The sequence below is a fragment of the Oscarella lobularis genome, chromosome 4 (genome assembly GCF_947507565.1).
Source record: "Oscarella lobularis chromosome 4, ooOscLobu1.1, whole genome shotgun sequence".
Classification (NCBI taxonomy): Eukaryota; Metazoa; Porifera; class Homoscleromorpha; order Homosclerophorida; family Oscarellidae; genus Oscarella; species Oscarella lobularis.
The window spans coordinates 393,985-421,345 of NC_089178.1; the positions used below are offsets into that span (position 1 = coordinate 393,985).

The 27,361-nt window shown below is 48.4% G+C and overlaps 8 protein-coding genes across 8 annotated transcripts; 4 read left to right on the forward strand and 4 right to left on the reverse strand.

Annotated features, from left to right (window-relative positions):
• Window positions 1–17: 17 nt before the first annotated feature.
• On the forward strand, window positions 18–804 carry LOC136186575 (uncharacterized). The gene is made up of 3 exons (XM_065973965.1): window positions 18–215; window positions 369–546; window positions 605–804. Exons 1-3 carry the CDS (start codon window positions 22–24, stop codon window positions 713–715), a joined length of 483 nt encoding a protein of 160 aa, XP_065830037.1. The 5' UTR covers window positions 18–21; the 3' UTR covers window positions 716–804.
• On the reverse strand, window positions 603–3,200 carry LOC136186574 (sorting nexin-33-like). Its single transcript, XM_065973963.1, has 13 exons — window positions 2,911–3,200; window positions 2,752–2,859; window positions 2,500–2,700; window positions 2,313–2,429; window positions 2,145–2,259; window positions 1,956–2,086; window positions 1,775–1,899; window positions 1,622–1,722; window positions 1,441–1,564; window positions 1,242–1,386; window positions 1,114–1,185; window positions 908–1,057; window positions 603–855 (listed from the first exon to the last, which is right to left on the reverse strand). Exons 1-13 carry the CDS (start codon window positions 2,968–2,970, stop codon window positions 793–795), a joined length of 1,512 nt encoding a protein of 503 aa, XP_065830035.1. The 5' UTR covers window positions 2,971–3,200; the 3' UTR covers window positions 603–792.
• Window positions 3,201–3,221: 21 nt separating this feature from the next.
• On the reverse strand, window positions 3,222–10,974 carry LOC136186573 (voltage-dependent L-type calcium channel subunit alpha-1D-like). Its single transcript, XM_065973962.1, has 35 exons — window positions 10,674–10,974; window positions 10,487–10,592; window positions 10,282–10,421; window positions 10,110–10,216; window positions 9,907–10,059; window positions 9,651–9,847; window positions 9,146–9,603; window positions 8,701–9,090; window positions 8,512–8,643; window positions 8,380–8,452; window positions 8,211–8,331; window positions 7,934–8,156; window positions 7,792–7,880; window positions 7,410–7,738; window positions 7,238–7,344; window positions 7,070–7,172; window positions 6,913–7,020; window positions 6,814–6,866; window positions 6,717–6,762; window positions 6,565–6,665; window positions 6,312–6,513; window positions 6,095–6,253; window positions 5,930–6,040; window positions 5,788–5,871; window positions 5,605–5,733; window positions 5,493–5,558; window positions 5,199–5,441; window positions 5,022–5,149; window positions 4,864–4,960; window positions 4,718–4,817; window positions 4,556–4,657; window positions 4,403–4,500; window positions 4,224–4,345; window positions 4,116–4,173; window positions 3,222–4,063 (listed from the first exon to the last, which is right to left on the reverse strand). The coding sequence occupies exons 1-35, from the start codon at window positions 10,835–10,837 to the stop codon at window positions 3,236–3,238; spliced, it is 5,727 nt and encodes a 1,908-aa protein (XP_065830034.1). The 5' UTR covers window positions 10,838–10,974; the 3' UTR covers window positions 3,222–3,235.
• A 31-nt stretch (window positions 10,975–11,005) lies between these two features.
• Window positions 11,006–16,232, reverse strand: LOC136186266 (uncharacterized). Its single transcript, XM_065973537.1, has 3 exons — window positions 12,832–16,232; window positions 11,605–12,774; window positions 11,006–11,553 (listed from the first exon to the last, which is right to left on the reverse strand). The coding sequence occupies exons 1-2, from the start codon at window positions 15,977–15,979 to the stop codon at window positions 12,281–12,283; spliced, it is 3,642 nt and encodes a 1,213-aa protein (XP_065829609.1). The 5' UTR covers window positions 15,980–16,232; the 3' UTR covers window positions 11,006–11,553; window positions 11,605–12,280.
• Window positions 16,233–17,586: 1,354 nt separating this feature from the next.
• Window positions 17,587–20,192, forward strand: LOC136186273 (uncharacterized). Its single transcript, XM_065973547.1, has 6 exons — window positions 17,587–17,696; window positions 17,784–17,880; window positions 18,006–18,036; window positions 18,295–18,396; window positions 18,462–18,549; window positions 18,646–20,192. The coding sequence occupies exons 2-6, from the start codon at window positions 17,825–17,827 to the stop codon at window positions 20,031–20,033; spliced, it is 1,665 nt and encodes a 554-aa protein (XP_065829619.1). The 5' UTR covers window positions 17,587–17,696; window positions 17,784–17,824; the 3' UTR covers window positions 20,034–20,192.
• Window positions 20,193–20,252: 60 nt separating this feature from the next.
• On the forward strand, window positions 20,253–21,889 carry LOC136186276 (pantetheinase-like). The gene has a single exon (XM_065973551.1). The coding sequence runs from the start codon at window positions 20,428–20,430 to the stop codon at window positions 21,709–21,711; it is 1,284 nt and encodes a 427-aa protein (XP_065829623.1). The 5' UTR covers window positions 20,253–20,427; the 3' UTR covers window positions 21,712–21,889.
• An 82-nt stretch (window positions 21,890–21,971) lies between these two features.
• On the forward strand, window positions 21,972–23,563 carry LOC136186275 (pantetheinase-like). The gene has a single exon (XM_065973550.1). It carries the CDS (start codon window positions 21,999–22,001, stop codon window positions 23,448–23,450), a length of 1,452 nt encoding a protein of 483 aa, XP_065829622.1. The 5' UTR covers window positions 21,972–21,998; the 3' UTR covers window positions 23,451–23,563.
• LOC136186270 (transient receptor potential cation channel subfamily V member 6-like) lies at window positions 23,563–27,103 on the reverse strand. Its single transcript, XM_065973542.1, has 15 exons — window positions 26,542–27,103; window positions 26,038–26,366; window positions 25,838–25,984; window positions 25,581–25,781; window positions 25,417–25,530; window positions 25,253–25,360; window positions 25,042–25,193; window positions 24,874–24,983; window positions 24,718–24,815; window positions 24,541–24,666; window positions 24,454–24,489; window positions 24,296–24,401; window positions 24,141–24,244; window positions 23,739–24,081; window positions 23,563–23,679 (listed from the first exon to the last, which is right to left on the reverse strand). The coding sequence occupies exons 1-14, from the start codon at window positions 27,086–27,088 to the stop codon at window positions 23,902–23,904; spliced, it is 2,358 nt and encodes a 785-aa protein (XP_065829614.1). The 5' UTR covers window positions 27,089–27,103; the 3' UTR covers window positions 23,563–23,679; window positions 23,739–23,901.
• Between the last annotated feature and the right edge of the window lie 258 nt (window positions 27,104–27,361).

Consider the following 27,361-nt stretch of genomic DNA (forward strand, 5'->3'; position numbering starts at 1 on the left):
TGGCTTCCGGTGTACACAAGAATGGGAGACGAGCGCATGCTGGACATTTGGAAGAGCCTGAGAACTCCCAGACTGACGGCATCGACCGAATCGGCTCTTCCCAACGATATCATCATCCAGGCTCGTCTACGAAAGGCGAGAGAATTACACAGCCTACGTCACAAAGACTATGCAACAGAATTTTACGGAACGATGAGCGAAAAGGAGCAGAAAAGGTGAGATAGATGCCGTTTCGACACAGTCGATGAGATTTCGTCTGATGTCTGGAGTGGAAGTGTCATTTCACAATTGCACCATTTGACACTCACTTTTCACAACTTCGTGCTCTAGCAGTTCCTTTCTTGTCTTAAATGTGATCTTTTGAATAGGAAAAAGATACGAGAAACCCTGAAGACGCAAGTTCAAGAACAGGATGATCGACGGTTGCGAGAACTGAGGCTGCGAAGCAAGTCTAATAATGAAGACGAAAAAGAAGAAATACACGATGAAAAAGAAGAGACGCAAAGAAAAGAGTCTTCTCACAAATTCAGAGATGGAAATAAGACGGTAGATAGTTTAGACTCCATCCACAATCAACCCAACCATGTCATCATTATTTTTCTAGATGATAGAATGGAGAGCGGAGCAACGCATTGCCCAACGAAAGAAGAACCAAGAGGTCGAACGCGAATTACTAAAAAAGTCACCAATAAATTGGAACAAAACACTGAGCTAAGTACGTAAATTAGAAATACAAAAAACGTCAAAATTTTCTTCCGCAATATGAATTTATAATAGCCATTAAAATAAACTTTAAGACGATCCAGAAAAGGAACGATCGAAAGTCCCTTGTAGCGTGACCCATTTATCCAACATCTGTGTGTATAAATGCCTAATTTACCACTACACTTACTGTAGACTCACTGACCTTTTGATGAAGCTCTATCTGCTTCTGCATATACGCGGACATCATTTGTCGAAAGTCGCGAAGCATACCGCAGTGATAATGATCGAATTCCGCCAAAAGAACGTTTGCTTGACTCTGCTCCACTTCAGAAGCGGCAACCATTGACTCTTTCTATAAAAAAGAAAAACGCGGTGAACGACGACGACAGACTGTAGCACAACTCGAACCGTTTCGCGTTCTCTTCGCGCCTGCATGGCATTAAAACGATCAGAGGCCTCTTTGTGAGGCAGAGCAGCAGCCTAGAAGACAACACTCGGTCAGAAAAAAAGCGATTAAGAGTCGTTCGTTGCTGTACAGCAAGAGAGGGTAATAACACGGAATATTCCCTTAGAGTTTGACACATTGTTGCTTGAGTTTCTCCGCTCTGTTCAGTGACCAGGGTTTGAATTTCGGCCATTCCGACACCAATTCCGTGAATCCCTTGCATTAGAGCAGCAAAACTAAAACAAGAAAAGAAGTCAAGCCGCTATTTGCCCAAAATGTGCACCACATACTCTGAGCAATCTTTTCTCCAGCACCAATTTTCAACTTCCATCGAACCCTGCCTCTCCCCGGCGGATTGTCCCGTGGCAAGAAACACCATTGACCTACCAAATCCGCTGTAAGCAGCAGATAAAGCTGCACAAAATGAAACAAAAAATATCGAACATCAAGACATCCTCATATCCAATTTACCAGTAGTCGAAGCACTGAGTTGATCGCATGAGCCCAGCAGGCCCTTCACGTTTTTCTCGAGGCAATGTCTATACTTACCAAAGCGTTCAATAATTTGCAGCCTGCAAAAAAATATGCCCTATTTAATTGAATAGCTCCCTTTCATAAATTTACCTATCATGAGGCACGTTTCCGGGTGGATACTCGATGTCATTCAAATAAATCGGACCAACGAATTTCCCATGAGGACGATTGAAAACGAGCGAACGCTTGACACTCTGCTTAGCCGACTTCCAGTCCTCAAGTACATTGATTAGAAAACAGAAGAAGAAACTAAAACGAGATGTCTGTGTACCTTTCCTTCTGATGCCGCGAGAAAGTAAGCAAAAGCGTGAGACGCGGCAAGAAGAGGATGTCGAGCCACCCGACAAAGAAACGCTTCCAGTGCTTGCTGTCTCTGACGGATAAAGTCCACGTCAAAACGGCCTGAGGTAGGGAGGTAAAAAATAAAACGTTTGCCGATTTATAAGTAGAAGTGCTTTGCCTGTAATTTGCTTTTCAGGCAGTGGAGGGATGCAAACGCCGGGAAAGAGTTCGGTGAATTGGTCGTGCAACCAAAGAAAGTGTTTGTATCGTCTCCTCACAGGGGCTGCAGACACCTTGAAGAAAGACGTCAGTCGGAGGAACGACGGAGATGTTTTCAATGCGATACATTTGTCTTCACTTCATAGACAATGAAATGTTTTATTCCGCTAAATTTGCTGTCCTTTTGGGGATTCGACACGGTGAGGGTCAGCGGCTCAACAGCTGACTGCCACCTTGGTCCAAACTAAAAAAAAACAAAAATATTATTTAAATTTTTACACGACATAAATAGCCCCATAGGTACTGTATCCTACAATTATGCGGCATTGATGCCTTGAATTGAGTACACCGGACGTTCCCTGGGTTTCTGCGGTGAAACTCGTGAAGTTAGCCACACTGGCTTGATCTGAAGCCGTTTCTTCTTCTACAGACGGCGGAGGCGGTGGCAGTGTCGGAAAAAAGTGCGAATCGTTTCCGGCTGAAACCCCTCCTCCTCCGTCAGGAACGTCGATAACCTGTGCGATCTCGCTATGCTATTAGATTTTTTGGCTGTAGGGTTTGGGTACTTTGACGTAGCTTGCTGGGAATAGGCCTGTTGTGTGCTGATCGACTTTTTTTCCTTCCCACCATCCGTCGCCGACGTCCTGACGGACGACGATGAGTCTCTCGCCCGCCTGAGAGAGTGCGTGCAAACCAATCTATTTTGCACGCGTATAGAAGCGTACGCGGAAGCCGAGTTCGACGTTTGAAGTCGGCTCGAAGTCGTACAACGCCTCGACTAGCATCTTGCTGAAGCGCACGTTACTAGGATGCAGGGTTGATTGATTGCAGGGTTGATTGCAGCATAGATATAACAGTGATTGCAGGGCAGGGATTGATTGATTGATTGATTCCCATTGTGATTCGCTAAAAAGTGCCTTTTCCTATTGCACAACAGTTTACGGATGCTAAAATGCCTAAACAATATTGTAGTCAACCGGGGTACTGTAGCTGTCAAAGTCTAACACATTCCTTATTTTCGTTGACAAATTTGGAGGCATTCTCCTTATCCTACACCGACGTTTCCCTAACTGTACGTGGGCGTCTCTGACAGTGCTCAGAACTTGCCGACGGAGAGTCGTCCTCTGGTTCTGACGACGACGACAACGACGAATCTAAGCTAACTGACGACACCAGACTGGGGTAGAAAGAATGACGACGATCCGTGAAATCGTTGTCGCTAATGGTCCTACTCTTGTCTTCAATACTACCCTTGACTTCTTCTTCCGGCTCGACTCCGACGTCGCGCGAACCTTCACGGACTTCGGCAACGCGCTCTTCCGCCGCGATCTGCTGCAATAGTTCCTCCAAATCGTCTTCGGAAACGCGACACACGTCGAACAGTTCCCTTTCGACGGCGTCGATGGCCTCCTGATTGAGTATCCCGCCGCAACCCTCCTCCTCGAGCACTTTCTCCACCACGCTGCGAGTGCTGCCCGTTGTTCCGATGCTGCTCACGTCATCCGACATTGATGTGACGTTGGAGTTTAGTCTCAGACGCGACATTCTGAGGAAGGCGGAGAGAGGTCTCAAACTGTCCGCCTCGCCGGCGACGGTCATGTGAGAATTGGCTGTCACCATGGACGAAGACGGCGATTCGCAGCGCGCCGTGTAGAACGTATCTTCGCTCGATGAGCTGCTTCGACTAATCTGTTGCTCTAAGCGTTTGACAGACGCAGCCTCGGTCGTCGCATCGTACTCAGATACGGTGATGAGTGGTTTCGATGGGGTTGGAGGATTGCGAACCGGGGAAACGACCGTTTCCCAGCTGTTGTTCTGGGGCTCTTCGTCTACGGCTTCACTGCTTCTCGGAGTAGTAGAAAAATCTAAAGACTTTGCCTAGAAACGAAATCATTGATTATCAACGGAAAAAATTTTGACGTATATATACCGCACGATCTTCGAGTACAAATGATCGCCATCGTTTTCTCTTCTCTTCAGCCGTTTCTCTGCGTTACGAAACGTCGTACATGGGCCAATAATCCTCGGCTTTTCTTACCCAGCGCACCACGTCGAAGGCAACGGCTTTTCCGCGCGATCCAAGTCACTGGCACTTGACCTTCCTCTCCAGGCTACTAGGTTGCGAACACTAGCTTGATCGGGCGGACTCAACTCCTCCTTCTGCGCAAATACAACCTATTGTCTTGCATTTACACGATTTGGGCCGCGGCAGATTACGATTTCTTCCGCTGTCTTCGACTTTCTCGCCTTGAAGCGCTGAAAGCAGTTCTGTATAAGCATGACGGCGTAAAATTTTCCAACCGTCGCTGTCGTGTCTGAGTTCAATTAAATTGAAGGTAGCAATTCGCTTGATGCCATGCACTTACTAACCGTCGGGAGGGATGACTTGATTGATAGTTTCTTTGCCCACACCTGGCCACACTTTCCTTATAATACCTCTGAGTTGCATGTCGCATACCTCTCTATTAACACCTAAGCGGGACGAGAGAACTTACACAAAAGCTGACAAATCCGTGTAATTCGAAAACGTACCGATTTTGATTTTTAGTTCTGTTCGTACGAGAGCAAATAGAGTTCCGCTAAACGTCACCATCCCCTCTTCATCCATTGGCATATTCATACTTATCATTCGCTGAACCGAGAATGTGAGAAGAGCAAAACAAAATAAAGAAGTTTACTCTATAAGCGATTCTGTGAGGACAGCACTTTCCTAGACCAAGTGGAGGCTCGAGCTTCTGAAGAAGCGGAACTACTTGACTGTGATGAATTTGTCCGCTAAATTCCACACAAGAAACGTATGTGGTCTTTTTTTATGGATACATTAATTATCTCTTACCTTCCTTTTGGATCAAACGTTTCCCATACGACAACAAAGTTGTCCAAGTGCTGCGCTCCCAATATTGATTTGTCGCGAGTTAAATAATCAAAATTGTCCAAGATAATTGCCAAAAAGAGATTGATTATCTAAAAAAGATAATCAGAAGCTAGCACCCCTGGACGAACCCAAGCGTACCAAAAAAGAACACAGGGTGATAAATGAAAGAAAGTATGCGTAAGAAAACCAGGTGCCGCACATTTTTCCCGACGAATCGGAGCGCGGATCACACCTAACGGTGTTCGAACAGGCAATCATTATATTCTGCCAACTTTCTCCCGTTGCCGATCGAAACAAAACCATCAGAGCCTGAAAAAATGTCTGAAAGTTGTTGTGTCGAAAGACGTCTGTAGACGAGTCGGAGTTGATTCGACCAAATAACTAGAAAATGGATACACACGGTAAAACTATGACACCGATACGCGAACGTACTTGCATTCCAATAACGGCGTATATGTAAAAATTTAAAGCAATCACAATCGCGACGTACGGTAGGCTCTAAACAAAATACCGATGTGCAAATTGATATACATGTATGTAAAACCTGCAGCGATTTGAGAAACGTCCAAAGGAGGGTTTTGATGCCTTTCTGTTTGTGTAAGAGCTTCACCAACCGAAACGTTCGAAATATGCGAAAGAAATTCAAGTGCACGCCGTGATACTTATTTCGTCCCTGTAAAACGCGATCTATGTATCAATCAGAATACAGTAACCTAAAACCCTTTACCAAGGACAGTTGTAGAGTCATGTCAATCACGCTGCCAATGACAAGAAGAAAGTCGAAAACGTTCCACTTCTCTCTAAAATAGTGCTGACGTAGAACTAAATTAGTACATCACCGCAAAAAAAGTATTAGCGTCGACTGAAACCTTGGGTGTAAAGGCAATCAACTTGAGCAGACATTCCACTGTGTAGAATACGGTGAATAGCATATTGAGATATTCCAAAACTGCGCTGTAGATTTCTGATTGACCATGGTGCTACATAAACGCGTCGTGGCATACAGTACTTGAAACCATTTTTGGCTTTTCTACCTTTAGCATCATTAGAACTGTATTGATAGCAATACATGTCAATGTGAGCATTTCAAATTTATTCGACGTCACGACGTTCCACAGGGCCCGAAGCACGCGATGAGTTGGTCTGTATACGCAGTTTGGCTTTGTTTTTAGGGCAAATTCCAAACAAGCCCTCTAGGTAAGCACGGCGACGGTAAAGGAACTGACGTACGTGCATGCACCCTTATTGTACCTGATTTTTGTCCAGCTCCGACTCTTTGAATTCCTCCTCGCCTTCTCGCTGAAATGTCACAATGACAAAGCCAATAAAAATGTTCATGATAAAAAATGCAATCACGATGACGTAGATGACAAAAAAGAGAGCGACGGCCGGTCGATTATCTCTAATTGGACCAAAATCTTCCTCAGTAGAATCAATGCCCCAATAGAGAAAGCTACAAATAGACGACATAAGTGTCACCTTCGCTTAAGCCATGAGCACTTACGTGGGCCAGCCCTCTAGAGTCGACATGGGAAACAAGGCTTTCGTCGCTTCGAAAAAATTGTCAAAATTAAAGTTTCGTCTCTTCCACACGCGATCGGCCACCTAAGTGTCTGTGTGAGATCGATTGTCACAATGCGCGAAATAAAAGCGAACCACGGGCTTTGCGATGTCACCTTCAGGATACGTCAAAAAGCGACCTCTAGAAAAAACCGTCAAGCTAATTAAAGTAGACTCGAGCATCCTTTCTAACTGGCATTCAACTTCGGTCATCTTCGATAAATCCGTGCAATAGAAGAAAGTTCCCTGACAAACGGAGTCACAGCGAATCAAACATCACCGGATCTACTACCTTGAACAGTTGCACTCCAATAACGGCAAATACAAAATGGAGTAATACAGTGACTATAATAATCTTTCCCATCGATTTCACAGATGCAACCAGACATCCTATAGCGTGCTGAAGACAAAGTGTTCATTAAAATCGTTCAATTTTCTAGCTGACTTGCCTTTAGTCCCGGCGCTCTGTTTATGGCTCGCAAAGGACGAAGCACGCGGAAGACTCGAAGAGTCTTCAGTACGCCCAAGTCAACGGTCTGACCTCCGACATCTCTAAAACGGGAGAGAAAAGCGCTTCATTGATTATATAAGAGAATCTTATCGTATTATAGTTGTACTTCAGCGCGAGAGTGGAGAGAGAAAACACGACTACGCAGAAATCGAGAATATTGAATCCGGAACGAAGGTACGACCCTTTGTGACGGATGAATCCAAATGCAAAAATCTGCCAAAAAGAGATTTGTCACAAATCGCGGCGAACCGAACGCCGTGCGGCATTTCTCTTTATACCTTGGTACACATCTCCAAAGTAAACGCGGCGGTAAAAACGTAGTCAAAATACTCCAGAATCCTATTCCTCAGGGAGTTATTCGGATCGAGAAGGGGATCCTCGGCGGCAAGTGCAATACAACTGAGAGAGATGAGCGTCAGACTGAACGTGGGAAAGTAACGCCAAGTGACGAAACGATAGCAGCCCCAACGCAATCGATTTCGCGGACCGACGCAGAAGCAGGACGTCGTATCCGGAAGCGATTGACGTCTCGCTTCGTGTTGAACGCCGCCGAACGGCAGACGGAGAAACGAACGCATATAAAACGACGACCTCTCTCGAGGTTCGTCTTGAGAGAACGCGACACTCGATATCATTGTCCCTTGAAAAGAGTCGGCTTACCCTTACCCTTGAGCGGCGCTGGTGCCACCTGTCTAACGTTCACTGAATCGAGACCGGTTCGTTTGCCGATTGAAAGCGAATCGATCGATCTAGAACCGCGTGCACTTTATTAATCTATTGACTATTCATTTCAAATCTTCACTTTGCATCGATGCTGCTCTTTCGACTGGCGCTGCAGCTGTGATTGATCGAGTCGGATAAGCGATGACTAGCCTTGTTCTGTTCGGCGTACTCCTTGATTTTCTGTCGTGCCTCCTGTCGCGATTTTCGCCTCAGCTCGCGTTGCAGCTCCTGCTCCATTGTCAGCGTCTCGGCGTCGGCCAAATTGTCGACGGCAATGGCAAGAAAAACGTTGAGAAGAATATCTCGAAAGGCAGAACTAAAGCAGAAAGGCGATACACGCGAAAAAAGCGACTTACAATTGCCCAAAACGACGAGGACGACGAAATATAAAACGGCAAGGGCGCCCGGTCCGCGAATTCCGCCGTAAGCTTGCACTCCCAAGTACATTACTTCATTCCAGTCTTCTCCGGTAAGAATCTTTAGTGAGGATATATAGGAAATAGTCATTTCACGTGCCGGTCGTACCTGAAAGACCGTGAGAAGTGACGAGACGAAACTGTCAAAATTAGACCGAGGAACGCCGTAATCAAAATTGAATCTATCATATGGTTCAGAGAAAAATAATAACCGGTTAGGAAAGCTGTCGTTATTTCCTACCTTCCGCCGAATAACTGCATACCAAGTAGAGCAAAAATAACGATGAAAAGAAAGAGGAGGAATAGTAGACTGAGAATGGAGCGAATACTATTCAATAGCGAAGCGACGAGATTTTTCAGCGAAATCCAATATCTAAAGAAGACGGAAGCCCATTTCTCACAATCACGTCGCGCAATCGACGCCACGTACGAAGGAAAGAGCTTGAATATTCGCAAAAGACGAAAGCACCTCAGAACGCTGATGCCAATTGGCTTCATTTCGCCAAACACCTGCACTAAAAATTCAATGCAACTGGCGAGAACGACGACGCAGTCGAATCGATTGAAATTGGACATGAAATAGTTGCTGACGCCCAGCCCGTACATCTTCAGAGCCATCTCCAGCACGAACGACGACAAGAAGAAGGCATTCGATATCCAGTGAAATTTCTTCAAAATGACGCCTTCTCCGTAATGCTCGAACGACAGACTGACCGTGTTGACGAAGACGAGCACGATTATGATCCAGTAGAAGCCGGCCGACTTCACCAAAGAGCGTATAGTAGGTCGAAAGCGAGCGTTAAACCGTCCAAGACACGTACTAATGCAAAGATACATATGGAGGGAAAAGATTTTTCTAAAAATTGATTTCTGACCATATTCGCCCACGTTGGTCTTTCGCCTTCTCCTCGTCGACCGTTTCTTCATTTTCGACATCATTTCTGTCGTCGCCTTCGCTCCGCTGTTTCGTCGCCGTTGCCGTCGTCGTTGTTGTTGCCGTAATCGTCGTCGTCGCCGTCGTCGTCATCGTCGTCGTCGCCGTCGTCGTCGTCGTCGCCGTCGTCGTCGCTGGGTTTGGCGCCGACGTCATTGGCGTTGCAGACTCGCCTATCTCGCCCTCGGCAATCCAGTCGAGAAACGTTCGTACGTCGTTAGCGATTTTCTGCTTTTCTCTTAGCTTCTTGAAGGCGCCTCTCGCCTGGGCTCTATTGCGCTCGCGCGTGAACTCGCCGCTGAGAACGCCCAAGACTAAATTGAGGACGAAAAACGATCCAATGCATATGAGAGTGATAAAATAAACCCAAGGCCATTTCGATCCAACGGCATCTTGAATCTGAACGAGAAACATTGCCCATTAAATAAAAAGTATTTTCTCTTTACCCAATACATGATTTGAGTCCAGCCTTCGGTCGTTATGCATTGGAAGACGGTCAGCATGGCCAAGCCAATGTTATCAAAACTCGTGATTCCATAATTGGGTCCTTCCCACTTGGGAAGGCAAACGAAGTGCTCAGCCACCTCCTCGCAGCTGAAGCCCTCACCTGACGGCGAGCACGGGTGGTTCGACGCCAGCTGGCCTAAACGCGTCCACGTGGCGATAGCGATGAAAAAAAAATAAGACATTCGATTTGCTAACCGGTTATGTTATTATAACAGGCATTGTGAAGTTTTCCGCTGAGAAACTCCAAGCCGATGACGGCGTAGAGTATGATCACAAAGAGAACGAGAAGGGAGACGTGAAAAAGAGGTATGATAGCTCGAAGTATGGAGTTGACAACCACTTGGAGACCTATTGATAGATGACACCCTTTGACATGCACGCATTCCTCGCCTTCTTACTCGGAAATCCCGATACAATTCGTAGGGGTCGGAGAACGCGAAATGCTCTCAACGCTTTCACGTCGAGCATTTCGAAGCCACCTATATGACCGATCACGTCAATAACACTAATAATAATAATAATAATAATAACACAGGCAATCGATCACTAATAACGAATCCTTTGCCTTACCCTAGAAGAACTATTAGAAAATCCAATACGTTCCACGCGTTGCGAAGATAGGTATGAGGTGCGAAAACGAGTCCGTCGGCAATGATTTTCAGCGACGACTCGACGACGAATATTCCCAAGAAAACGTACTCGAACGTTTCCTGGGGGAAAAAGAAGGTTTCGTACAGGCAGAGGACCCCATGCACAAGTCGGATTTCAAATATACGAGCTGTTCGTTTCGGATTGTTGTGTCGCCCCTAGGCAACGGTTCGTAGGCGGCCAAAGCACAACAATTCGCTATGATTGTGCCTAAGATGAAGAACTCGAAGGGCGTAGAAACAAAAAAATAGGCGAGAGTCGAGGAAGAAAACGTCGGTCGAATCGGATTATAAGAATAATATCGAAAAAGATATTTCCAATCGACAATTTGTATGACGGTTCGTCTGAACCAATTCGTTTTGCGCAGACAGAGGAGAGCGACGTCGGCTCGTCGTCGGCTGACGTCCGGCTTGTTGCACGACGACAAGGTCCCAATGAACGTTTTCCACTTGCCGCTGTTCGAATCCAATGAAGTCATTTTCGCTGCTGCTTCGAAATGACGCTGCTCTCGCTCCGGGGTCCCCTTTTGATCTTCCCAACGGGTGTTTTACGAGTCACGCGAGCGCCGGACGACGTGCTAAGGCTCATTGCTGCGGAGGCGCGCTCGTTCGGCTCTCGCCAGAAGTTCCCTGAAGCACGCTAAGTGTGAAACAGAAGCATGTGGAGAATTTTTTAGATGCCAGTGCCGCCATACAAACAATGTCATGTATAAAACGTGTTCGTGCAGCTACTTAGCTAGACCGGTCTATTAGCAAAAACGTTTTGAAATGCAAGAATCACCGCTTTGCTGCAAACTTCTCCGTGCTTTTCCTCCACGTTTAGTGTATCTGCAGCGCTAATAACCGAGTTAAAACAAGTCTCCAATAGCAAAACCCTAGCTTGAATAAAAAAGCTGAGACAAGGAGCCGAGGCGAAGTGCTCTCAGGAATGGAATTTGGCAACAAGTGTGTCAAAAATACAGAAACAGAGAAAGCACGAAACGATGAAACGAGCCCGCCTGTCACTTGTTATGACTGTGCACACGTCAGCAAACGGCTGGGCAAATGGGTGGGCAGGCTACTTTCAAAAGGACAGGTAGTTTGTTAGTTGGAAAAAGACGAGCTGACGCCGATATAAATTAGGTTGCGTCTTCTGAAGAAGCTGACGTCGAGGCATCATCTTGTCAATAAAAAAGGATTGAGCGTCAAGACAACGCTATAGGGTCGGTGTATCAATGAATGAATTGGGAAGCCCATCACAGCTAACCTGATATAAACTTTGTATGAAAGAAGTTGGGCCTTCAACTGAAGACTATATGCATGGCAACGTCCGACGAGTGTTTTTCGTCGCCATGATAGTCGATTATTACGTCGAAATCGCCAGCATTGACGCAGGCCTGAAATTCCAGAGCCGCCACCATTCCACATGAATCGACAGAGGTCCTCCGCGCCAGCGAGACGTCAGTTTCAGGTGACAACGACGTAGAAAAGTGTACTACTCGCGCAGTCGCAGAAGCGTCGCACCAGCATCTTGCAGCCGTTCCATTGTTACGTCAGAGATCCATGATCCAATCAGGGATCCCTGATCCAATCATACATCTACCAGCAGGGCCTACCAGCAGAGACTTCTACATAGACATGTACATAGAAGGCTCTGCTGCCAGGTGATGACAGATGTTTCCACCACAGTGTAACATGCACAGTATATATTGCCACGGTGGGCGCCGTGTCAGTCAAGGAAATCTTCGCGAACACCTTGTACTCCTAAGACAACTCTTGTTCATACTGTATGGTCACGGATTGTGACCGTGATATGGTTAGCTACTACAACCAACACCGTGGATCGTGAGGGTGACTTATACGCTTTCAGAACATGCAGTGAAAAACGTGACAACCCAGGGTCTGGTGCATCACCGTGGGTGCAGAGCCACGCAGTCTATATACTACTTGATAATACCAGGGAACATTTTTTCCGCCAAGTCCTTGGCCATATCCTCAACGCTGTCCAGTTTTAGATTGAAACCAAAGCTGGACTCTTTACCAAGCAGTTTCGCCTCTATACGCCCGGAAAACTTACCAGACTTCACGACCCCAGTCTCGACATCGAACTCGATTTTCCGCACGACAGCCAGACCTTTCAAACCGAGTTTCTGTATTTGGGACGCAGCAGATGCTCCTGCCTTGTACGTCTTCTCCGTCGCTGTGAGTGCGGCGTTCGCTCCATCAAGAGATCTTTTTGTCGCGTCGAGCGTCGCCTTTGCCGTAGCGAGCGCGGCATCAGCCGTTTTCTTCGTCGCGGAGCACCCAGCGTTGTACGACTCGCAAGCGACGTCGGGCGATTTCGTGCAACAGTTGTCGACATAGGGCACCTTGTACTTGATCTTTTTTCCGAGCACTTTCTTCTTCTTTGTCTTGAACTTCGTGCAGGGCACGCAAACTAGAAAGAAGAAATAAACGAAAGTGCAATACCATTCATTTACCGTGCCATATATACCCTTGGAACACTTTTTCTTCTTGCAAACGCCGTCGACTTTGCGCTGAGCGGCCGTCAGATCGCTTTTGGCATCGTCGAGGTCATCCTGAGCCTTTTTAACCTTCTTTTTAGCCTTGCCAATCGCTTCCGTTGCTTCGTCAGCGCTCTCCTCGATGACGTCCTGCGCCTTCTTTTCCAACGATGTCATCCACTCGGTCGACAGTTCGCCGGCGACGCGAAACGACGCCGCGCTCAACGATCCGTAGCTCGCCGCGACCGTAAACGTCGCCTTGAACAAAAAGAAATTGACGCCCGACATGTAGATCGAAAATTTCTCGTCAGATATTTCCAAGTCGGCTTCGTTTTTCACGACGCCGAAAAACAAATTCGCGTAGCCCGTTATTTTCACGTTGACGCTCGACGGCGACAGGTCGGCGTGGAATCGAGGTCCTCGTTTCGTATCCTTCGCCGAGCGATAGATCTGCACGGCTCCACTAGCTATATTCAACGGATCCATGCTGACGTCAATAAGATATCGTGTTGGAAAGTCGATCTCAATCAGAGCCGTCAACTCGAAGCCCAATAGGTTCATAGTTCCGTTCAGTTTGAATCCCTTCTCTATCACTCGTCCCGGCACTTCGATTTCCTCATAAGCAAATGACGACTCGAGTCCGTCGGGGAAGCCGCTCTCTGATAGCACTTTGGGAAGATTAACGGATACCCCAAAAGCATCCAATATGTTGCCAATGCTCGCATGCTGAATGCTGCCGTAGTAATAGTTCTTATTCAAGTTTATCGTATTAATTCCGACGTAGACGGCGGCGATCACTTCCTTGCCGCTGTTTAGCTTCCCGATGCGAATTTCGCCGCCGACGGCGAACGCGGTCACGACGGCGCCCGGTGCGACGTCGAGCGAGAGAACGCCGTTACCGAAAGCGAGCCAATCGAGTCCGAACGCCCGTTCCCACACGCCGATCATCTTCACTTCGAGTTGAAGCGTGCCGACGGCGCTCGCGCGCAACGCGCCGCTGAAGAGAAGCGGCGGTTTGTCGATCACGAGATTGCACGCGAGACCGACGCTCGACGCCGCGCTGATTTCAAATTCCAACGCGGCTTTGGTTATCGTGACGCCGCTACCCAATGCGACGTCCGCCACGCCGGCGGACAAGGAAAAACTCTCGGCGGACTCGACCGTGCCGCTCAGTTGAAAGCTCGCTGACGCGCCGAGCGCCGCGCCGAGAAACTTGCACATGACGTCGTCGCAGCCGTCGAGACCAAAGACGGCGGCGAGAGCGATTCCCTTCGAGACGGAGATTTGACTCAGAGTGGGACCGGGCAGCGCGACGCCGTCCATGGTGCGCGTCGCCACGATAAAACCCGTCTTCATAGTCTGATCGAGCAAGGCGAGCGCGTCGACGCTGACTCCCGTTAGAGATTTCACCAAACCGCTGAACTTTGTATCAGCGAAATCGAAACCGACAGCGACATAGGTCTTTGCGTCGTACTGTTTCGTGACGGAGGAGAGCGTCACGCCGGACCAGCCCGAGACGACCGGTTCGCCGGATAGCGACATTTCGAAATCTCCTCCAATCGAAATCGATAGGGTTGGGTCGAGAATTTTGAAGCTATCTAAACCGGATTTTTTCAATTGTTTCTCCAAGGACGACGGCAAAAACGTCGCCGAAAACTGCGTCAGAATGTCGCCAATATTCAAACTCGCGCCGCTGCCCGTCACCACGTAGCCGTCGTCACGTTCGCTTATGACGATTTCAAAATCCGTTGATCCGATCGCCCACGATCCCGTTCCTTCGACGGCGAGATCGTACGGCGACGAGAGACTCGCGTTGAAATCGAGACTCGCGTCCCGCACGCTTACGAACCCGGGTACGATGTTGAAGTCGTCTCCCAAGTCGAGACCGGCGGTGAGTCGGCGTTCGTTGACGTCGTAGGCAAATCCCGTCAGTGAGAGCTCCGTTACTTTCGGCACGCCCGGTGGAAATTTAATCGAGTTGATGTTGACGCCTTTGGGCGCGACCGAATTCAAAAAGTCGCCGAACGTGTATGAACCTTCGTCGACGACGTGAAACGATACGGAATTGGCGGCTATTTCAATGATGAACTGAACAGGATCTTTGTCGGAGACTAGAGAAAGTTTTGCGGACAGCCACACGCCTTTGACAAACTCGTCAGTCGACTGGAAGTAATCATTGCTCAAGCAGGAGGTAAGTTGATTTTTTATTGATTCCGTTGAATAGAGAAAATCGATGGAGGGTAGGGTGAGTGATCCAATCACTGGTATAGAACCAATGTCAACGTTTGATACCTGAGAGACGAGATCGCTCAATTTGAACGACTTGAACGAGACGGCAAGAGACAGAGCGGACGTTCCGCCATGCCAATTATACATTGCACGCATTGTGAATCCCTCCCAACCTGAAATTGACGGCGAGCCGGCAAAGCAGAGAGCGTAGTCGCCTGTCGACGAATCATAGACAGCGGAAAAAGAAGCGTCACTTAAAACGACGTCATGGAATGACGTAGGACTGAGAGGCGACCCTTCAGGGAAAAGCGTCTGACCAATGGCGGTAAAGAATCCTGACAAGTGAATGGAGTCGCCTCCAGGCGCGCCTTTAATTGCGTACGTCGTCGCCGATACGTCGCCCTTGGTAACGGAAACGGAAACGGAGAATTTGCCCACAGTCCACGTTCCGGATAGACTATAGGAATCGAGACCGAACGTTCCGGATGTCTTCGTTATTTTGAATTCCCCGCTAACTGAACTCAGTTCGAGGAATTTCGGCACGACGACGATTGTCTTCGTCGACGGACGCGTCGCGACGAAAAGCGAGCCCTCGCTCACATCAACGACGATTTTGTCGACGAAGAAATTGAGCGGATTGTTCTCGGCGTCGGCGACGAATTTCATGGTCGTCGCCGCGCGCGCGAACGTCGGCACGGCTTGGTAGAAGAGTTCGAGTACGTGCAGGTCGTAATCGGCGGCCGCTTGAACGGTGAGCACGTCGCCGTCCGTCGTGATCGTCGCCTCGTTCAATTGAATCGATTCGAGATAGGCATTGCCGAGAAAGTCGGTCGCCTTTTCGAGGGTTGAACTCGACCCTGTCGAAACGACGACCAATATCGTCGTGACGAGGGCGTCGACCCAAAGCATGACCGATACGTAAACGTTATAGACAATGGTGTGACAGTCTTGTCTACTTGTACGCGTAGGCACACTCACGTGCAATGATTCATTGGCTCCTATCCCGGAAGAGGTGCATTATTATGTATTTGTCTCCAAAGAAGTATGAACGATTTCGCAGTTGAGCTTCCTCAAATTTAGCATTCCTTTTTCTGCTCCCCATGAGGTGCGTTCACGCCTGCTAACCGCAGACTCTTCGACCGGTGTTTTAGCAGAACTTGACGGCTGAATCGCACACCGAACGCTTTCTGTGCTACGTACTGCGTAGAACAATTTTTTGTTTTCGAGCCGTTTGCGCATGCGCAAGAAAGCCGTTTTCGCAACACCGAAGCCGAATGAGTCGTTTTTACGTCCAAAACGCCGTTGTCGGATTTGACGAAGACTCGCAGCATGAATTCAAAGGCCATCGATCGATCTGTGTTGAAGACTTGGGCCCGTGGGCATTTTGCGACGCGCAGCAGAAGCACAGAAGCAAACGAGCGGCTTCCAGGTGACTAGAACACCTGGCAACAGCGTAGAAATTTACTTCGAATCTGTTTCGTTTGATCGCAGAGCTTTGAATAGTTTTCTCAACACCGGAAAAGGAGGAACAATTTACCTCGGTATTGGTGATGATGGACGAGTTTTTGGGCATCCGCTTACTCTCTACCAAGTACACCAACGCATACGTAATATTCAGTGTAATAGCCATGGCTTCGTCTTCATAAGAGGGATCATGTTGTGACGGCTGTCAACGATTTGCTTGAAGACAGATACTCGCCACCAGTGAAATCGAGTCAGTACAAGGTGATATAAGCACATTGGAAGTGTAGAACGATTTTGATTCTGCTGCTTTGTAGGTCGATTTTGTTCCCGTTCTGTTGCACGAGTTCTGGGAGAATTGTCCTCAAGAGTTGGTTTATTCTCCTTACTTCCTTCTTTCGAGTTAGAGCACGAACTTTCAGGTCCGAGACGTATGACGCTAGAACTCGGAGACGCAGTCATTTGCTCAGAACGCACGAATTGTGCTGGTGCGAACGAGACAAGCTTGCCCGAAAGGCTAATGTACGAAGAAAGGACGTGGGTGGGACCAACAGTCGCTGAGTTGCTTCTCTCTTTAGGGTCTTTGTTGTGGGCTCTATGTCATTGAAATAACAATATTTCCATTTTCTCCAAATGGCGAAGGATCAAAAGAAACGAGCTTTCAGAGATCCGTGCCTCTTCTCTATGAGGATGAAGAGGGAAGAGCATACTTTCGCATGCAAGCCAGCTCGCGTCGAGTAAGATTGCCCTGCAGCATAAAAATATGTAAATCAGCTGCTTTTTTGTTGGGCAGGTGTCCATCCAAGATATTATTGATTTGACGGAAAGACAAGCCCAAGAATATTTTGAACCAGAAGTACTGAAGTAAGAAGAGTTGATAAAACGACGCATCCTCCTCCCTAGCACTGATTTCCCAAAGGCTATCCAAGATACTTTCTAATCTTCAAAGCTCTCTCGGTTGATTTTCAGAAAAAAAACTCGTCTTCTTCCTTTTCTTTTTCGAAAGTTCTAATCTCTGGTTCTATGATGCAGTGTGACGTATTTCCCCTCCTACGCTCGAGATCTCGTGACCATGTAAATAGGCACCGCGCGCGAGAGAGGCCTCGTATACCGGTGCAGTGGGCGTGCGTTCCTCGCAACGCTGAAATCAACCGACTCGTCGCTCGTAAGTAGACCGCGCGACTCGACGCAGTCGCTCATTTCTTCTCGTTCGTTCACCGAATGACCCGGTCGCGCGTGCGCTCCGTTTTAGCCGAGACAAGCACGCGACGTCGTGTGAACAGCCCCAGCAGGATGGATACTAAACGAAAACTGAGCTCGACGAGCGACGGCGACGCGCTGATGGAACAGTAAGGGCTTCTTCCCCTCCTTTTCCCCATTCGCGTCACGTGTCGGCGTTGGCTTCGAACACCGCCCCCTTTGCTTAGTCCGTCTATCTCGCGCATTCTGACTCGATTCGTTGTTTCTTTTGCAGGGAAGAGGACGTGCCGCGCAAAAAGTCGCGGGTGAGTTCTAATGCTCTCGTGCTTCCCGCGTTTTCCGTCTCACATGGGGTCCCGTGAAGACCACGGGAGCCCGGCACGATCACGAGACGTTTCTCGATCGTTTTCGCACCCGACTGACGTGCTTCGTAGTCGATTTCCGACTGCGAACGAGCGCGGAAGTGTTTTGCAGAATTTGCACCGCCCCTTTGCGAGAGGGTCCAAAGGGGGTGGTGTCAAAAGGCGCTAATTAATGGCGTTGATGGGAACCTATTGATTTAGAATTATCTCGATTCGCACAAGTCCATCGAGAAGAAGAGGCGCGACCGAATTAATAACAGCCTCACAACAATCAAAGAGCTCGTTCCCGATTGCAAACAATATGTACGAACAAACGCTCGTGATTGGGCGGGGTTTCGCGACGCTAATTGGCTTGCGCTTTTCGCCAGGGAACGAAGAAGCTCGACAAGGCCGAAATACTCGAGATGTGCATCGACTATCTACGACGACTTCAAGCTCATTTCGCTCAGCATGGCGGTACGTGAAGGAGACCCTCGCAACCACGCCCCTATTGACTTCCCTTATGGGGCGGTACTCACTTTGACAATTGATTGACGCCTCCTTTTTTTTCAGGTGAAGCGCTGGCCACGAGTCCGCGCGACTTTGCGGCGGAAATATCCTCGTGGGTGCTCCAACATAAGCAACAGCACACCGAACTGGACTCGTTTATCCAAGCCCTGCTTCTCTATCTCTCGACATATGGCTCTGTAGTAGCTCAGCGTCAGCAGCAGCAGCAGATCTACGTGTCCGGCCAAACTCATCAAGCGACTGATCTCCTGTCACCTATCGCCGCCAATCTGTCAGGCATGACAATCATGACGTCATCATCAGTAGATCCACCTCACTGCGTGGCAAGCTTTCCGCCGCCCTATCACGGCATTCGAGGCCTCGACACCCATCATCAGACGCCCCAAGTCCATCGTCCGCCCACGTCGTCGGCCCAGCAACGATTTGGCGACGATCCTCAAATGCAGGATCTGTGGCGCACCCAGGCCATGATGCAGCACATGCAACAGCAGCAACAGCAACAGCAAGGCTTTCATTCGCAGACGGGAACGGATCACGATCCTCCCCCGCTTGTCCAACCGCCTCCTGACAGTATCTCAGCTCAGGACGTCGCCAAGGCAACCGCCACTCAGCCTCTTCACCATCTCGTCATGCAGCAACCAGGAGGAGCTCATCAAGCTCCTTACTCGCAGATGATTGTTCTTCAACAGCAGCAGGCGCCGCAACCGCAGGCTTCGACGCGTCCTCTCCATCACCCGTCGGCAACAGCGGGCGAGGAAGCCAATCATCAGATACAGCAGTTCCTCGACGCCTACACCAAAAGCTCAGCAACGCCAATATTAAACAGAGGTGGAGCCAGCGGCGAAGTTCAAATGATCAACGCTCAGGACATCGTTCACCATCAAATTCAACAGCAAATGAGAATGGCCCAGCATCCGTCGCCTCCGCCGTCACAGCAACAGCAGTCACAGCAGTCGCAGCAGCCACCGTCGTCGCAACAACCTCCCATTTCCCAAGCGGTCAGTCTTGTCAAAACCGACGAGCAGAACGTGCAGTCCAAGACCCCGCTTCCGGGAACGGAGACGCTCGTCATGGGCATAGCGCCTCAAGCGCCTGCCACGTCTCTGACCGAAGAGCTGCTCGATTCGGGCACGTCGGTGGCGGCTCAGTCTGAAACGACCAACGTTTCCGATATAGTCGAAAGCGAGAGTTGGGGTGCTACTCAAGTTGCCATGGAAACGACGGTCGCGGATACGTCGTGGAAGATGGAGGACGAGGCGGAGAGAGCGAAAGACGAGTCGACGGAAGGGGAAAAGAAAAGCGACGAGCAGTCGGCCAGCACGCTTCTCATGTTGGCCAGTGGGGAGAAGAAAGAGGAGCAGGAAACCTCGTCTTCTCCTCCTCCTGCTGCTGCTGCTGCTGTGGCCGCTGAAGACGATCCTAGCGAGTCTTGATGATCTAAACGATAGCCGGTCTCAGTGATTTTTTTTTGTATGTGTATCTGGTTTTTATACAAATTGGCGCTGTAAGTGTATTTTTTCTTACCTGCTTTTGTCATTTGCTGCAGTTTTGGATCAGTTATTTTTGTTGAGTAAGACGCTACTGCAAATGTAGTTGTTCGCGGTGCACGCGAGAATCACATGACTTCTCCGTCTAACGGAAGCGGAAAGAATGCCGAGCGTTTCTTTCCTTTTCCTTCTCGTTCTCTCTTCCTGCGCGGTCATTCCGAACTCTTCAAACGCCGCAAGCGACTACTACGTTGCCGCGGTTGCAGAGCACGATCCAATTCTCGCCGAATTCCCCATCGATCCGAACGACCTGGCGAATTTATCGTCAGCTCTCCGAATCATGATGCTCAACGTCGACAAATACGAGCAATACATGACGCAAGCGAACGCGAGCGGCGCCCAAATCATCGTAGTGCCGGAAGACGGCATGCTGGGCGGCCAAGAGTCTCTCGCCTACATGCAAAACCTCCCCACACGAGACGAAATCCCCCAGCGAAACTTCGTCCCCTGCGACGATCTCGACACGTTCGCCAACGAGCCCGTGCTTCGCAGGCTGAGTTGCCTCGCGAGACGTTTTTCCATGGCGCTCGTCGTCAATTTGGGCGACGTTCAGCCGTGTCAACCACTCGTCGACGATCGGTGTCCGCGTACGGGACTTTCCTTTTATAACACCGACGTCGTTTTTGATACGGACGGAAAACTGCTCGCGAAGTATCACAAGCGGCATCTCTATACGGGAGAGAAGCCGTTTGTTCCGGCTAAAACTGTCGACTACGCTATCTTTGAGACGTCGTTTGGCGTCAAATTCGGCGTTTTTACTTGCTTTGATATCTTGTTTGAGAAACCGGCTCATTTGCTCGTCACTCAGTACGGCGTTAGAAACATTGCTTTTCCTACGGCTTGGGTCAACGAGTTTCCTTATTTGGTCAGTACTGAAGTGCAGCAGGCCTATTCGAGAAGTATGGGCGTCAATCTTCTGGCTGCCAATATTCACGTTCCTAGCTTTGCGGGAACGGGGTCGGGAATCTATTCAAAGGGACGCGTCTTAGCGGAATTTATGAACTTTCAAAACGAAACCAAAGTACTGATAGCCAGGGTTCCCGTGAATCCAGATAACAATGCATCTCTAATGTCACACTATGACGACGACGAGTACTACGACGAATACGAGGATGGCATATCAGGCAATCATCCCGCATTCATTTATAAGCCGTTTTATGGAAACGAGGGAAACGTAGACGTGTGCTATGAGAACCTGTGCTGTCATCTTAAATTTTCGCGAAGCGCGAGAGACGACGAGTTATACGCACTGGGGGCCTTTAGCGGATTCAATACCAGCGAACCAGAGAAATATAAAATGCAGGTATGCACTCTGCTCAAGTGCACTGGCACGCACCCATCATCATGCGGTCAACAAGTTTTCACAGCCGCTACGCCGTTTGAGTCTCTTATAGTCAGTGGAACGTTTTCTGAGTCTACATTTATCTATCCTATGTTCATGACGGGTAACCGACACCTGGTCAATCCGCAGAATCTTCACCTGGAAAAAGGCTCTATGGCATATATTGGTGACAGTGTACCAGTCCTTACAGCTACACTCTATGGCCGAATCTTCACTGAATAATTTAGAGACTAAATACTATCATTAGTGAGAATTCTGTGTTTCACAGTCACGTTTGCGTGATCACTATGTAAATGAGCTGGTTTCTCAAATTCAATGTTGTAAATTAGGTCTGGTCATAGCATGCTACTAAACTTGTTGCTTGGAGCTCTCCGAGAAATCCGGGAAGAAAATTAAGAACTGCGAGGCTTACCTCGTTGGGAGTTTTCATCCTGTAGTTGTGCGTAATTATAGGGGTCTGGTTGTGCGCGGAGAATCACATGACTTCGCCGTCTAACGGAAGCGGAAGAATGCCGAGCGTTTCTTTCCTTTTCCTTCTCGTTCTCTCTCACTGTGCGGTCATTCCGAACGCCGCAAGCGACTACTACGTTGCCGCGGTCGCAGAGCACGATCCAATTTTCGCCGAAGTTCCCTTCGATCCGAAGGACACGGCGAATTTATCGTCAGCTCTCCGAATCATGATGCTCAACGTCGACAAATACGAGCAATACATGACGCAAGCGAACGCGAGCGGCGCCCAAATCATCGTAGTGCCGGAAGGCGGCATGCTGGGCGGCGAAGAGTCTCTCGCCTACATGCAAAACCTCCCCACACGAGACGAAATCTCCCAGCGAAACTTCGTCCCCTGCGACGACATCGACACATTCGCCAACGAGCCCGTGCTTCGCAGGCTGAGTTGCCTCGCGAGACGTTTTTCCATGGCGCTCGTCGTCAATTTGGGCGACGTTCAGCCGTGTCAACCACTCGTCGACGATCGGTGTCCGCGTACGGGACTTTCCTTTTATAACACCGACGTCGTTTTTGACACGGACGGAAAACTGCTCGCGAAGTATCACAAGCGGCATCTCTATATAAGAGAGCAGCTTTTTGTTCCGGCTGAAACCGTCGACTACGCTATCTTTGAGACGTCGTTTGGCGTCAAATTCGGCGTTTTTACTTGCTTTGATATTTTTTTTGAGAAACCGGCTCATTTGCTCGTCACTAAGTACGGCGTTAGAAACATTGCTTTTCCTACGGCTTGGGTCAACGAGTTTCCTTATTTGGTCAGTACTGAAGTGCAGCAGGCCTATTCGAGAAGTATGGGCGTCAATCTTCTGGCTGCCAATCTTCACATTCCTAGGTGGGCGGGAACGGGGTCGGGAATTTATTCAAAGGGACGCGTCTTAGCGGAATTTATGAACTTTCAAAACAAAACAAAAGTACTGATAGCCAGGGTTCCCGTGAATCCAGATAACAATGCATCTCTAATGTCACACTATGACGACGACGAGTACTACGACGAATACGAGGATGGCATATCAGGCAATCATCCCGCATTCATTTATAAGCCGTTTTATGGAAACGAGGGAAACGTAGACGTGTGCTACGAGAACCTGTGCTGTCATCTTAAATTTTCGCGAAGCGCGAGAGACGACGAGCTATACGCGCTGGGAGCTTTTAGCGGATTCAATACCAGCGAGGCGGAGAAATATAAAATGCAGGCGTGCACTCTGCTCAAGTGCGCTGGCACGCACCCATCATCGTGCGGTCAACAAGTTTTCAATGCCACTACGCCGTTTGAGTCTCTTATAGTCAGCGGAACGTTTTCTGAGTCTACTTTTATCTATCCTATGTTCATGACGGGTAACCGGCACCTGGTCAATCCGCAGAACCTTCACTTGGAAAAAGGCTCTATGGCATATATTGGTGACAGTGTACCAGTCCTTACGGCTACACTCTATGGCCGAATCTTCACTGAATAAACTAGAGACTAAATGTACTATCTATCATTAGTAAGAGTTTTATGGACAGTATCGCTTTTGCGTGGTCACTTGTTGTCTATCTCGCTATGTAAATGAGCCAGTTTCAAATTCAATTTCGTTGTAATTTAGGTCTCACTTTCCGAGAAGAAAATTAACTATTGTGAGGCTTACTTCATTGGAAGTTGTTGTTGATCCGTAGGTGTACCGGCAACGTACCAGTATGAACTTCCTAAATCAACGAGAGCACGTAGTTGATCAATAAAATACCTATCGTGCATAGCTAGCTACCTTGAGCAGCAAATAAGCGTTAATTGCATAATGACAGTCCTAAAGAACGCTTTTAGGTTAAAGCTAAAGCTGTAGACAGCCTCCTCTCCTCTAGCTGGATTAGTATCATAAAAACAGTTAGTCCAAATTAGTTTTGAACCAAACGATTAATTTAGTGGACAGATTAAATAGTTCCGTGAGAAGCCCAGCTTCTTCCTCTAACATTTCTTTCCGCAGGTTCTTCCTTCCACACTTCGAGGACTCCTCTTAGCTTCCTGCTCGTTGTACCCACGGCCTGTTTCGTCAACTGAGAAGATTCCTGTTGCGTCAAAACGCGTAGAGCACCAATTCTCTTATTCAACGACTACAACGGAGGAATCAAATTAGATCGAATAAACTTGCAGGTGAATTGCTATTTCAGACCCCGGTTCTCTTCCAGTTCATTCTTGCTGTCTCGTGCCTAATATCAGAGCCGACAACACGTTCTTTTGTTACCATTAGTGCGGGTATTCGTTGCCTTGATGTTCCTGAAACGAGAAAGTCTATGCCAAAAAAATTGCCGTAAAAAATTTTCAAACCCGGATTGTCTGTCAAATCGTTAAGATCAATGGTGTACATTTTCTGATACTTGAGCCTTTGCTTGTCGCTCAGCGACGACTCAAGCACCATCACAATTTTAGCCCACTGCGCAAAAACACATCACTTTACGCACTGCCAGTAATCAAAGAGCACGAACCTGTCTCTTCCATTCCATTGAAGCACGTACAGCAATCTGCCGAGAATAAATACAAGGCAGTGCATAAAATCCATCTAATAGCCGTACGTTCTGGTAAGTAGTAGTCATCATAGCAATTAACATGTTAAGTAAAAGAATGGCTGTCAGAACCATAAAAATGATAAAGAGAAACTGAGACAGTATAGCAAGTCGTCCGTTGTTGAGGGTTTCATACTAAAGAGAAAGCAAACGTTGATGTTATACGCAGCTAAGGCCACTTTTTACTTCAAAAGATCCCAGCGTCATTAGAAAAGAAGCCATCATACTGTCGTAAGGAGTTCCAAACAGCTCGTCCTCCGAGTCCTTCAAAAGAAAATGCAGAGCTGTAAAAAGGGGGTAGAGTCAGTAATAAAGTGAAGATGAATTGCTGGTCAAACTTGCCCTGTGAAAAACTAATCAGGAAAATCAGGTAGATAAAGCAAAAGCGAGCTATGTCAAGACGAATCATATCATAGATCATTGTCACAAAGGGTCCCACAGTCCTCGATCCTCTGACAAACACATACACATCTTAATTAATTAATTAATTAAAGTGAAACTTTGGCCTACCGACAGTAAAACAAAAGACAGAGCCAGGAACCAACAGCTATGATAGCCAACGTGACGTCCTCTAGGGAACGGTGCCCAACGAATCGCCCAATCACGGTCAGAATCATGAGACAGCAACAAAGGAGAAAGAATAACTTTGCTGGAGCATTTAACTAAAAAGGAGTGGATTGAGAGAGCGTATCCGATGCAGACGGTACTATCTCCAACCCACCCAACTTTGAATAGCTAATCGTGGACCTTTCACAAGTTCCCTGATAACATCGTAAGCAATGTAAGAGGCAGCGAAGACCACGGTGAGGCATTCAAAGAAAACTCGAGCCTTTATATAAACGGATTCGAGGAAAGTGGGATATGCGGCCTTTTCTCGCGTCTCACTATGTCCTTCGATGACTTGATCGACCTTAGGTCGCCGTCCCTTCGCGTGTAAATAGAAACGCTCAGAAAGGTCAGGTACAAAGCGAGACGAAATAAGCTTATCATGAACATGCGCTGAATGTGTGAAATTAAAGAAGCTCTATGGGACCTTTTAGACGATTTACCTTGGCAAACGTGTGCCACTTCTGATCCAGAAGGCGAGCGATGAGCGACGTCTCCAACATCTCGAGATGACCTTGCGTGTCGCCTTTCAACGTTATAGAAATAGCTGACTGGGAGTCCGTCTGTCCCGATAGCGGATCAATAGAGTCAATCCCCGTCAAATCGTGACTAGTGCACTCCGTCTTTCCAAAGGTCCAATGACGCTGAAAAAAAGGAAAAAAGGTCCGTGAAACTAAAAGATTTCAAAATTCAAATGTACCTCTTTCTTGATATCCACAAGCAGCTCAAACAGTTCTTTCGTGCCAATCGATGCTGCCACCATCAGCGGAGTCCTATTGTAGTAGTTGGCCAAATCGTGCGGCATCACTGACGATGGAAACCCGGTCATAGCATAAACGCACATATCCTACCTAAAGACGTGAAGGACAGCTACGGCAAAGTGTCTTAATTAATGCGCACCTTCTGCTTGTGTATGACCATGAGATGCAGAGCCGTGTTTCCAAAGCTGTCCTGAACGTTCGGATTGGCTCCTTTCGATATGAGATAGGCGTAGATGTCCTGGTTTCCGAGACTCGCGGCAAAGGCGAGCGGATACTCGCCGTAGTACGTGTCGCCGCGATAGTCGGTTTCCTGCGTGCAATGCTGGTCGAGACGATGGAGCTCGCGCTGATCGTCAGGCAGAAAGAACGTGCCGCAAGCGCGATGATCCAAACGCGAGCCCTTTTCGACGAGAAAGCGCAGGAAGTCGAGATTGCTGTTGACGATCGCAAAGTGAATGCAACTTTCGCCTACGAAAAAAGGGAGAAAAATAAGTTTATACGTTGCTATAGCAACAAATGCTCAAAACACAAATTGCAGGCAAGCCATTCGAATGTTGACAAAGACAACGGCACGTCCGTTTACTACATAAACTATGCACGCCCTTTCCTTTTACACCGAAGCGTCTATATCCTATCTCCTCACCGAAATACTCCTTTCCAAGATACACGTCGTTGACGAGCTGCGGATAGGTTTCGATGAGACATCGAGCCAGTCGCGTGAACAGCGATCGAGCACTCGCATCCCCGCTAGTACCCTCACGTTTTTCGTCCTCCGGAGAACTGTCGCGCGACGGAATGAGACAACAGGCGATCAAGAGCGGCGTCTCGAACGAATGACCGCGCCTATCCTCGCGCCAGAAGACGCTTCGACGCACGGTTGGTCGATTTTGAATTTTCTTCAGGAGTTCGGCTCGGAGGAGCCGATTGTGTTTCTTCAGCGCAAACGGGCTGTAATCGGGCACGTCGACTTCTCGACCGACGAGCACGCCCGATTCGATGTACATGTTCGACGCGAAGTCGTCGCTTTTGATGTAGCGAACGAGCGCCGCGTCGCCTTCGGCTCGTAGAACGTCGACGAGGGTTCCCGTCCCGTCGAAATCGAGGTATTTGTACATCGAAGGACGTGCCGTTAGTCGGTACGTCTCCGAAAGAGCCACGACCGACGGGGAAGCCGTCGCTTCGTTGGCCATGAGGACGCAGAATCCGGGTTTAGGCTGCTAGGTAACGCGGCGTTACGATGAACGTTGAAAACGCTCGGCAGCATCTCGACCAAGATGAGCGGCTTCTGAAGGCCGTGCGTGAAAAGCTCAGTCACCAGCTGCGTCGGCTGAAGGAAAGCCTTCGTCGAGAAGCCTCCTTCGATGTGATTTTCGTTCACACTTCGTGCTTTGTGTTGTGCAGGCAGAGGAAGAAGTCCTGAAAGGCTTGCTGCATTCGAAAAAAACGAACGTTTTGAGAAGCAC

Bases quoted from the DNA above. Each gene is read 5' to 3' on its own strand.
- LOC136186273 (XM_065973547.1), top strand. From the start codon at position 17,825: ATGGATACTAAACGAAAACTGAGCTCGACGAGCGACGGCGACGCGCTG. The intron at 18,397-18,461 runs GTACGAACAAAC...GCTTTTCGCCAG, and splicing joins TTCCCGATTGCAAACAATAT to GGAACGAAGAAGCTCGACAA. The intron at 18,550-18,645 runs GTACGTGAAGGA...CTTTTTTTTCAG, and splicing joins TCATTTCGCTCAGCATGGCG to GTGAAGCGCTGGCCACGAGT.
- LOC136186270 (XM_065973542.1), bottom strand. From the start codon at position 27,088: ATGGCCAACGAAGCGACGGCTTCCCCGTCGGTCGTGGCTCTTTCGGAG. The intron at 24,816-24,873 runs GCAAGTTTGACC...CCCTTTTTACAG, and splicing joins CCTGATTAGTTTTTCACAGG to CTCTGCATTTTCTTTTGAAG. The intron at 24,082-24,140 runs GTCTGAAATAGC...CCTCCGTTGTAG, and splicing joins TGAACTGGAAGAGAACCGGG to TCGTTGAATAAGAGAATTGG.
- LOC136186574 (XM_065973963.1), bottom strand. From the start codon at position 2,970: ATGCTAGTCGAGGCGTTGTACGACTTCGAGCCGACTTCAAACGTCGAA. The intron at 2,087-2,144 runs GCAAAGCACTTC...TCCCTACCTCAG, and splicing joins GCCTGAAAAGCAAATTACAG to GCCGTTTTGACGTGGACTTT. The intron at 1,900-1,955 runs GTACACAGACAT...AATGTACTTGAG, and splicing joins TCGCGGCATCAGAAGGAAAG to GACTGGAAGTCGGCTAAGCA.
- LOC136186266 (XM_065973537.1), bottom strand. From the start codon at position 15,979: ATGCTTTGGGTCGACGCCCTCGTCACGACGATATTGGTCGTCGTTTCG. The intron at 12,775-12,831 runs GTATATATGGCA...TCTTCTTTCTAG, and splicing joins GAAGAAAAAGTGTTCCAAGG to TTTGCGTGCCCTGCACGAAG.
- LOC136186573 (XM_065973962.1), bottom strand. From the start codon at position 10,837: ATGACTTCATTGGATTCGAACAGCGGCAAGTGGAAAACGTTCATTGGG. The intron at 6,763-6,813 runs GTTAGAAAGGAT...GGTTTTTTCTAG, and splicing joins ATGACCGAAGTTGAATGCCA to AGGTCGCTTTTTGACGTATC. The intron at 4,064-4,115 runs GTATATATACGT...TTTCGTTTCTAG, and splicing joins TTGTACTCGAAGATCGTGCG to GCAAAGTCTTTAGATTTTTC.
- LOC136186276 (XM_065973551.1), top strand. From the start codon at position 20,428: ATGATGCTCAACGTCGACAAATACGAGCAATACATGACGCAAGCGAAC.
- LOC136186275 (XM_065973550.1), top strand. From the start codon at position 21,999: ATGCCGAGCGTTTCTTTCCTTTTCCTTCTCGTTCTCTCTCACTGTGCG.
- LOC136186575 (XM_065973965.1), top strand. From the start codon at position 22: ATGGGAGACGAGCGCATGCTGGACATTTGGAAGAGCCTGAGAACTCCC. The intron at 216-368 runs GTGAGATAGATG...TCTTTTGAATAG, and splicing joins AGCGAAAAGGAGCAGAAAAG to GAAAAAGATACGAGAAACCC. The intron at 547-604 runs GTAGATAGTTTA...TTATTTTTCTAG, and splicing joins TCAGAGATGGAAATAAGACG to ATGATAGAATGGAGAGCGGA.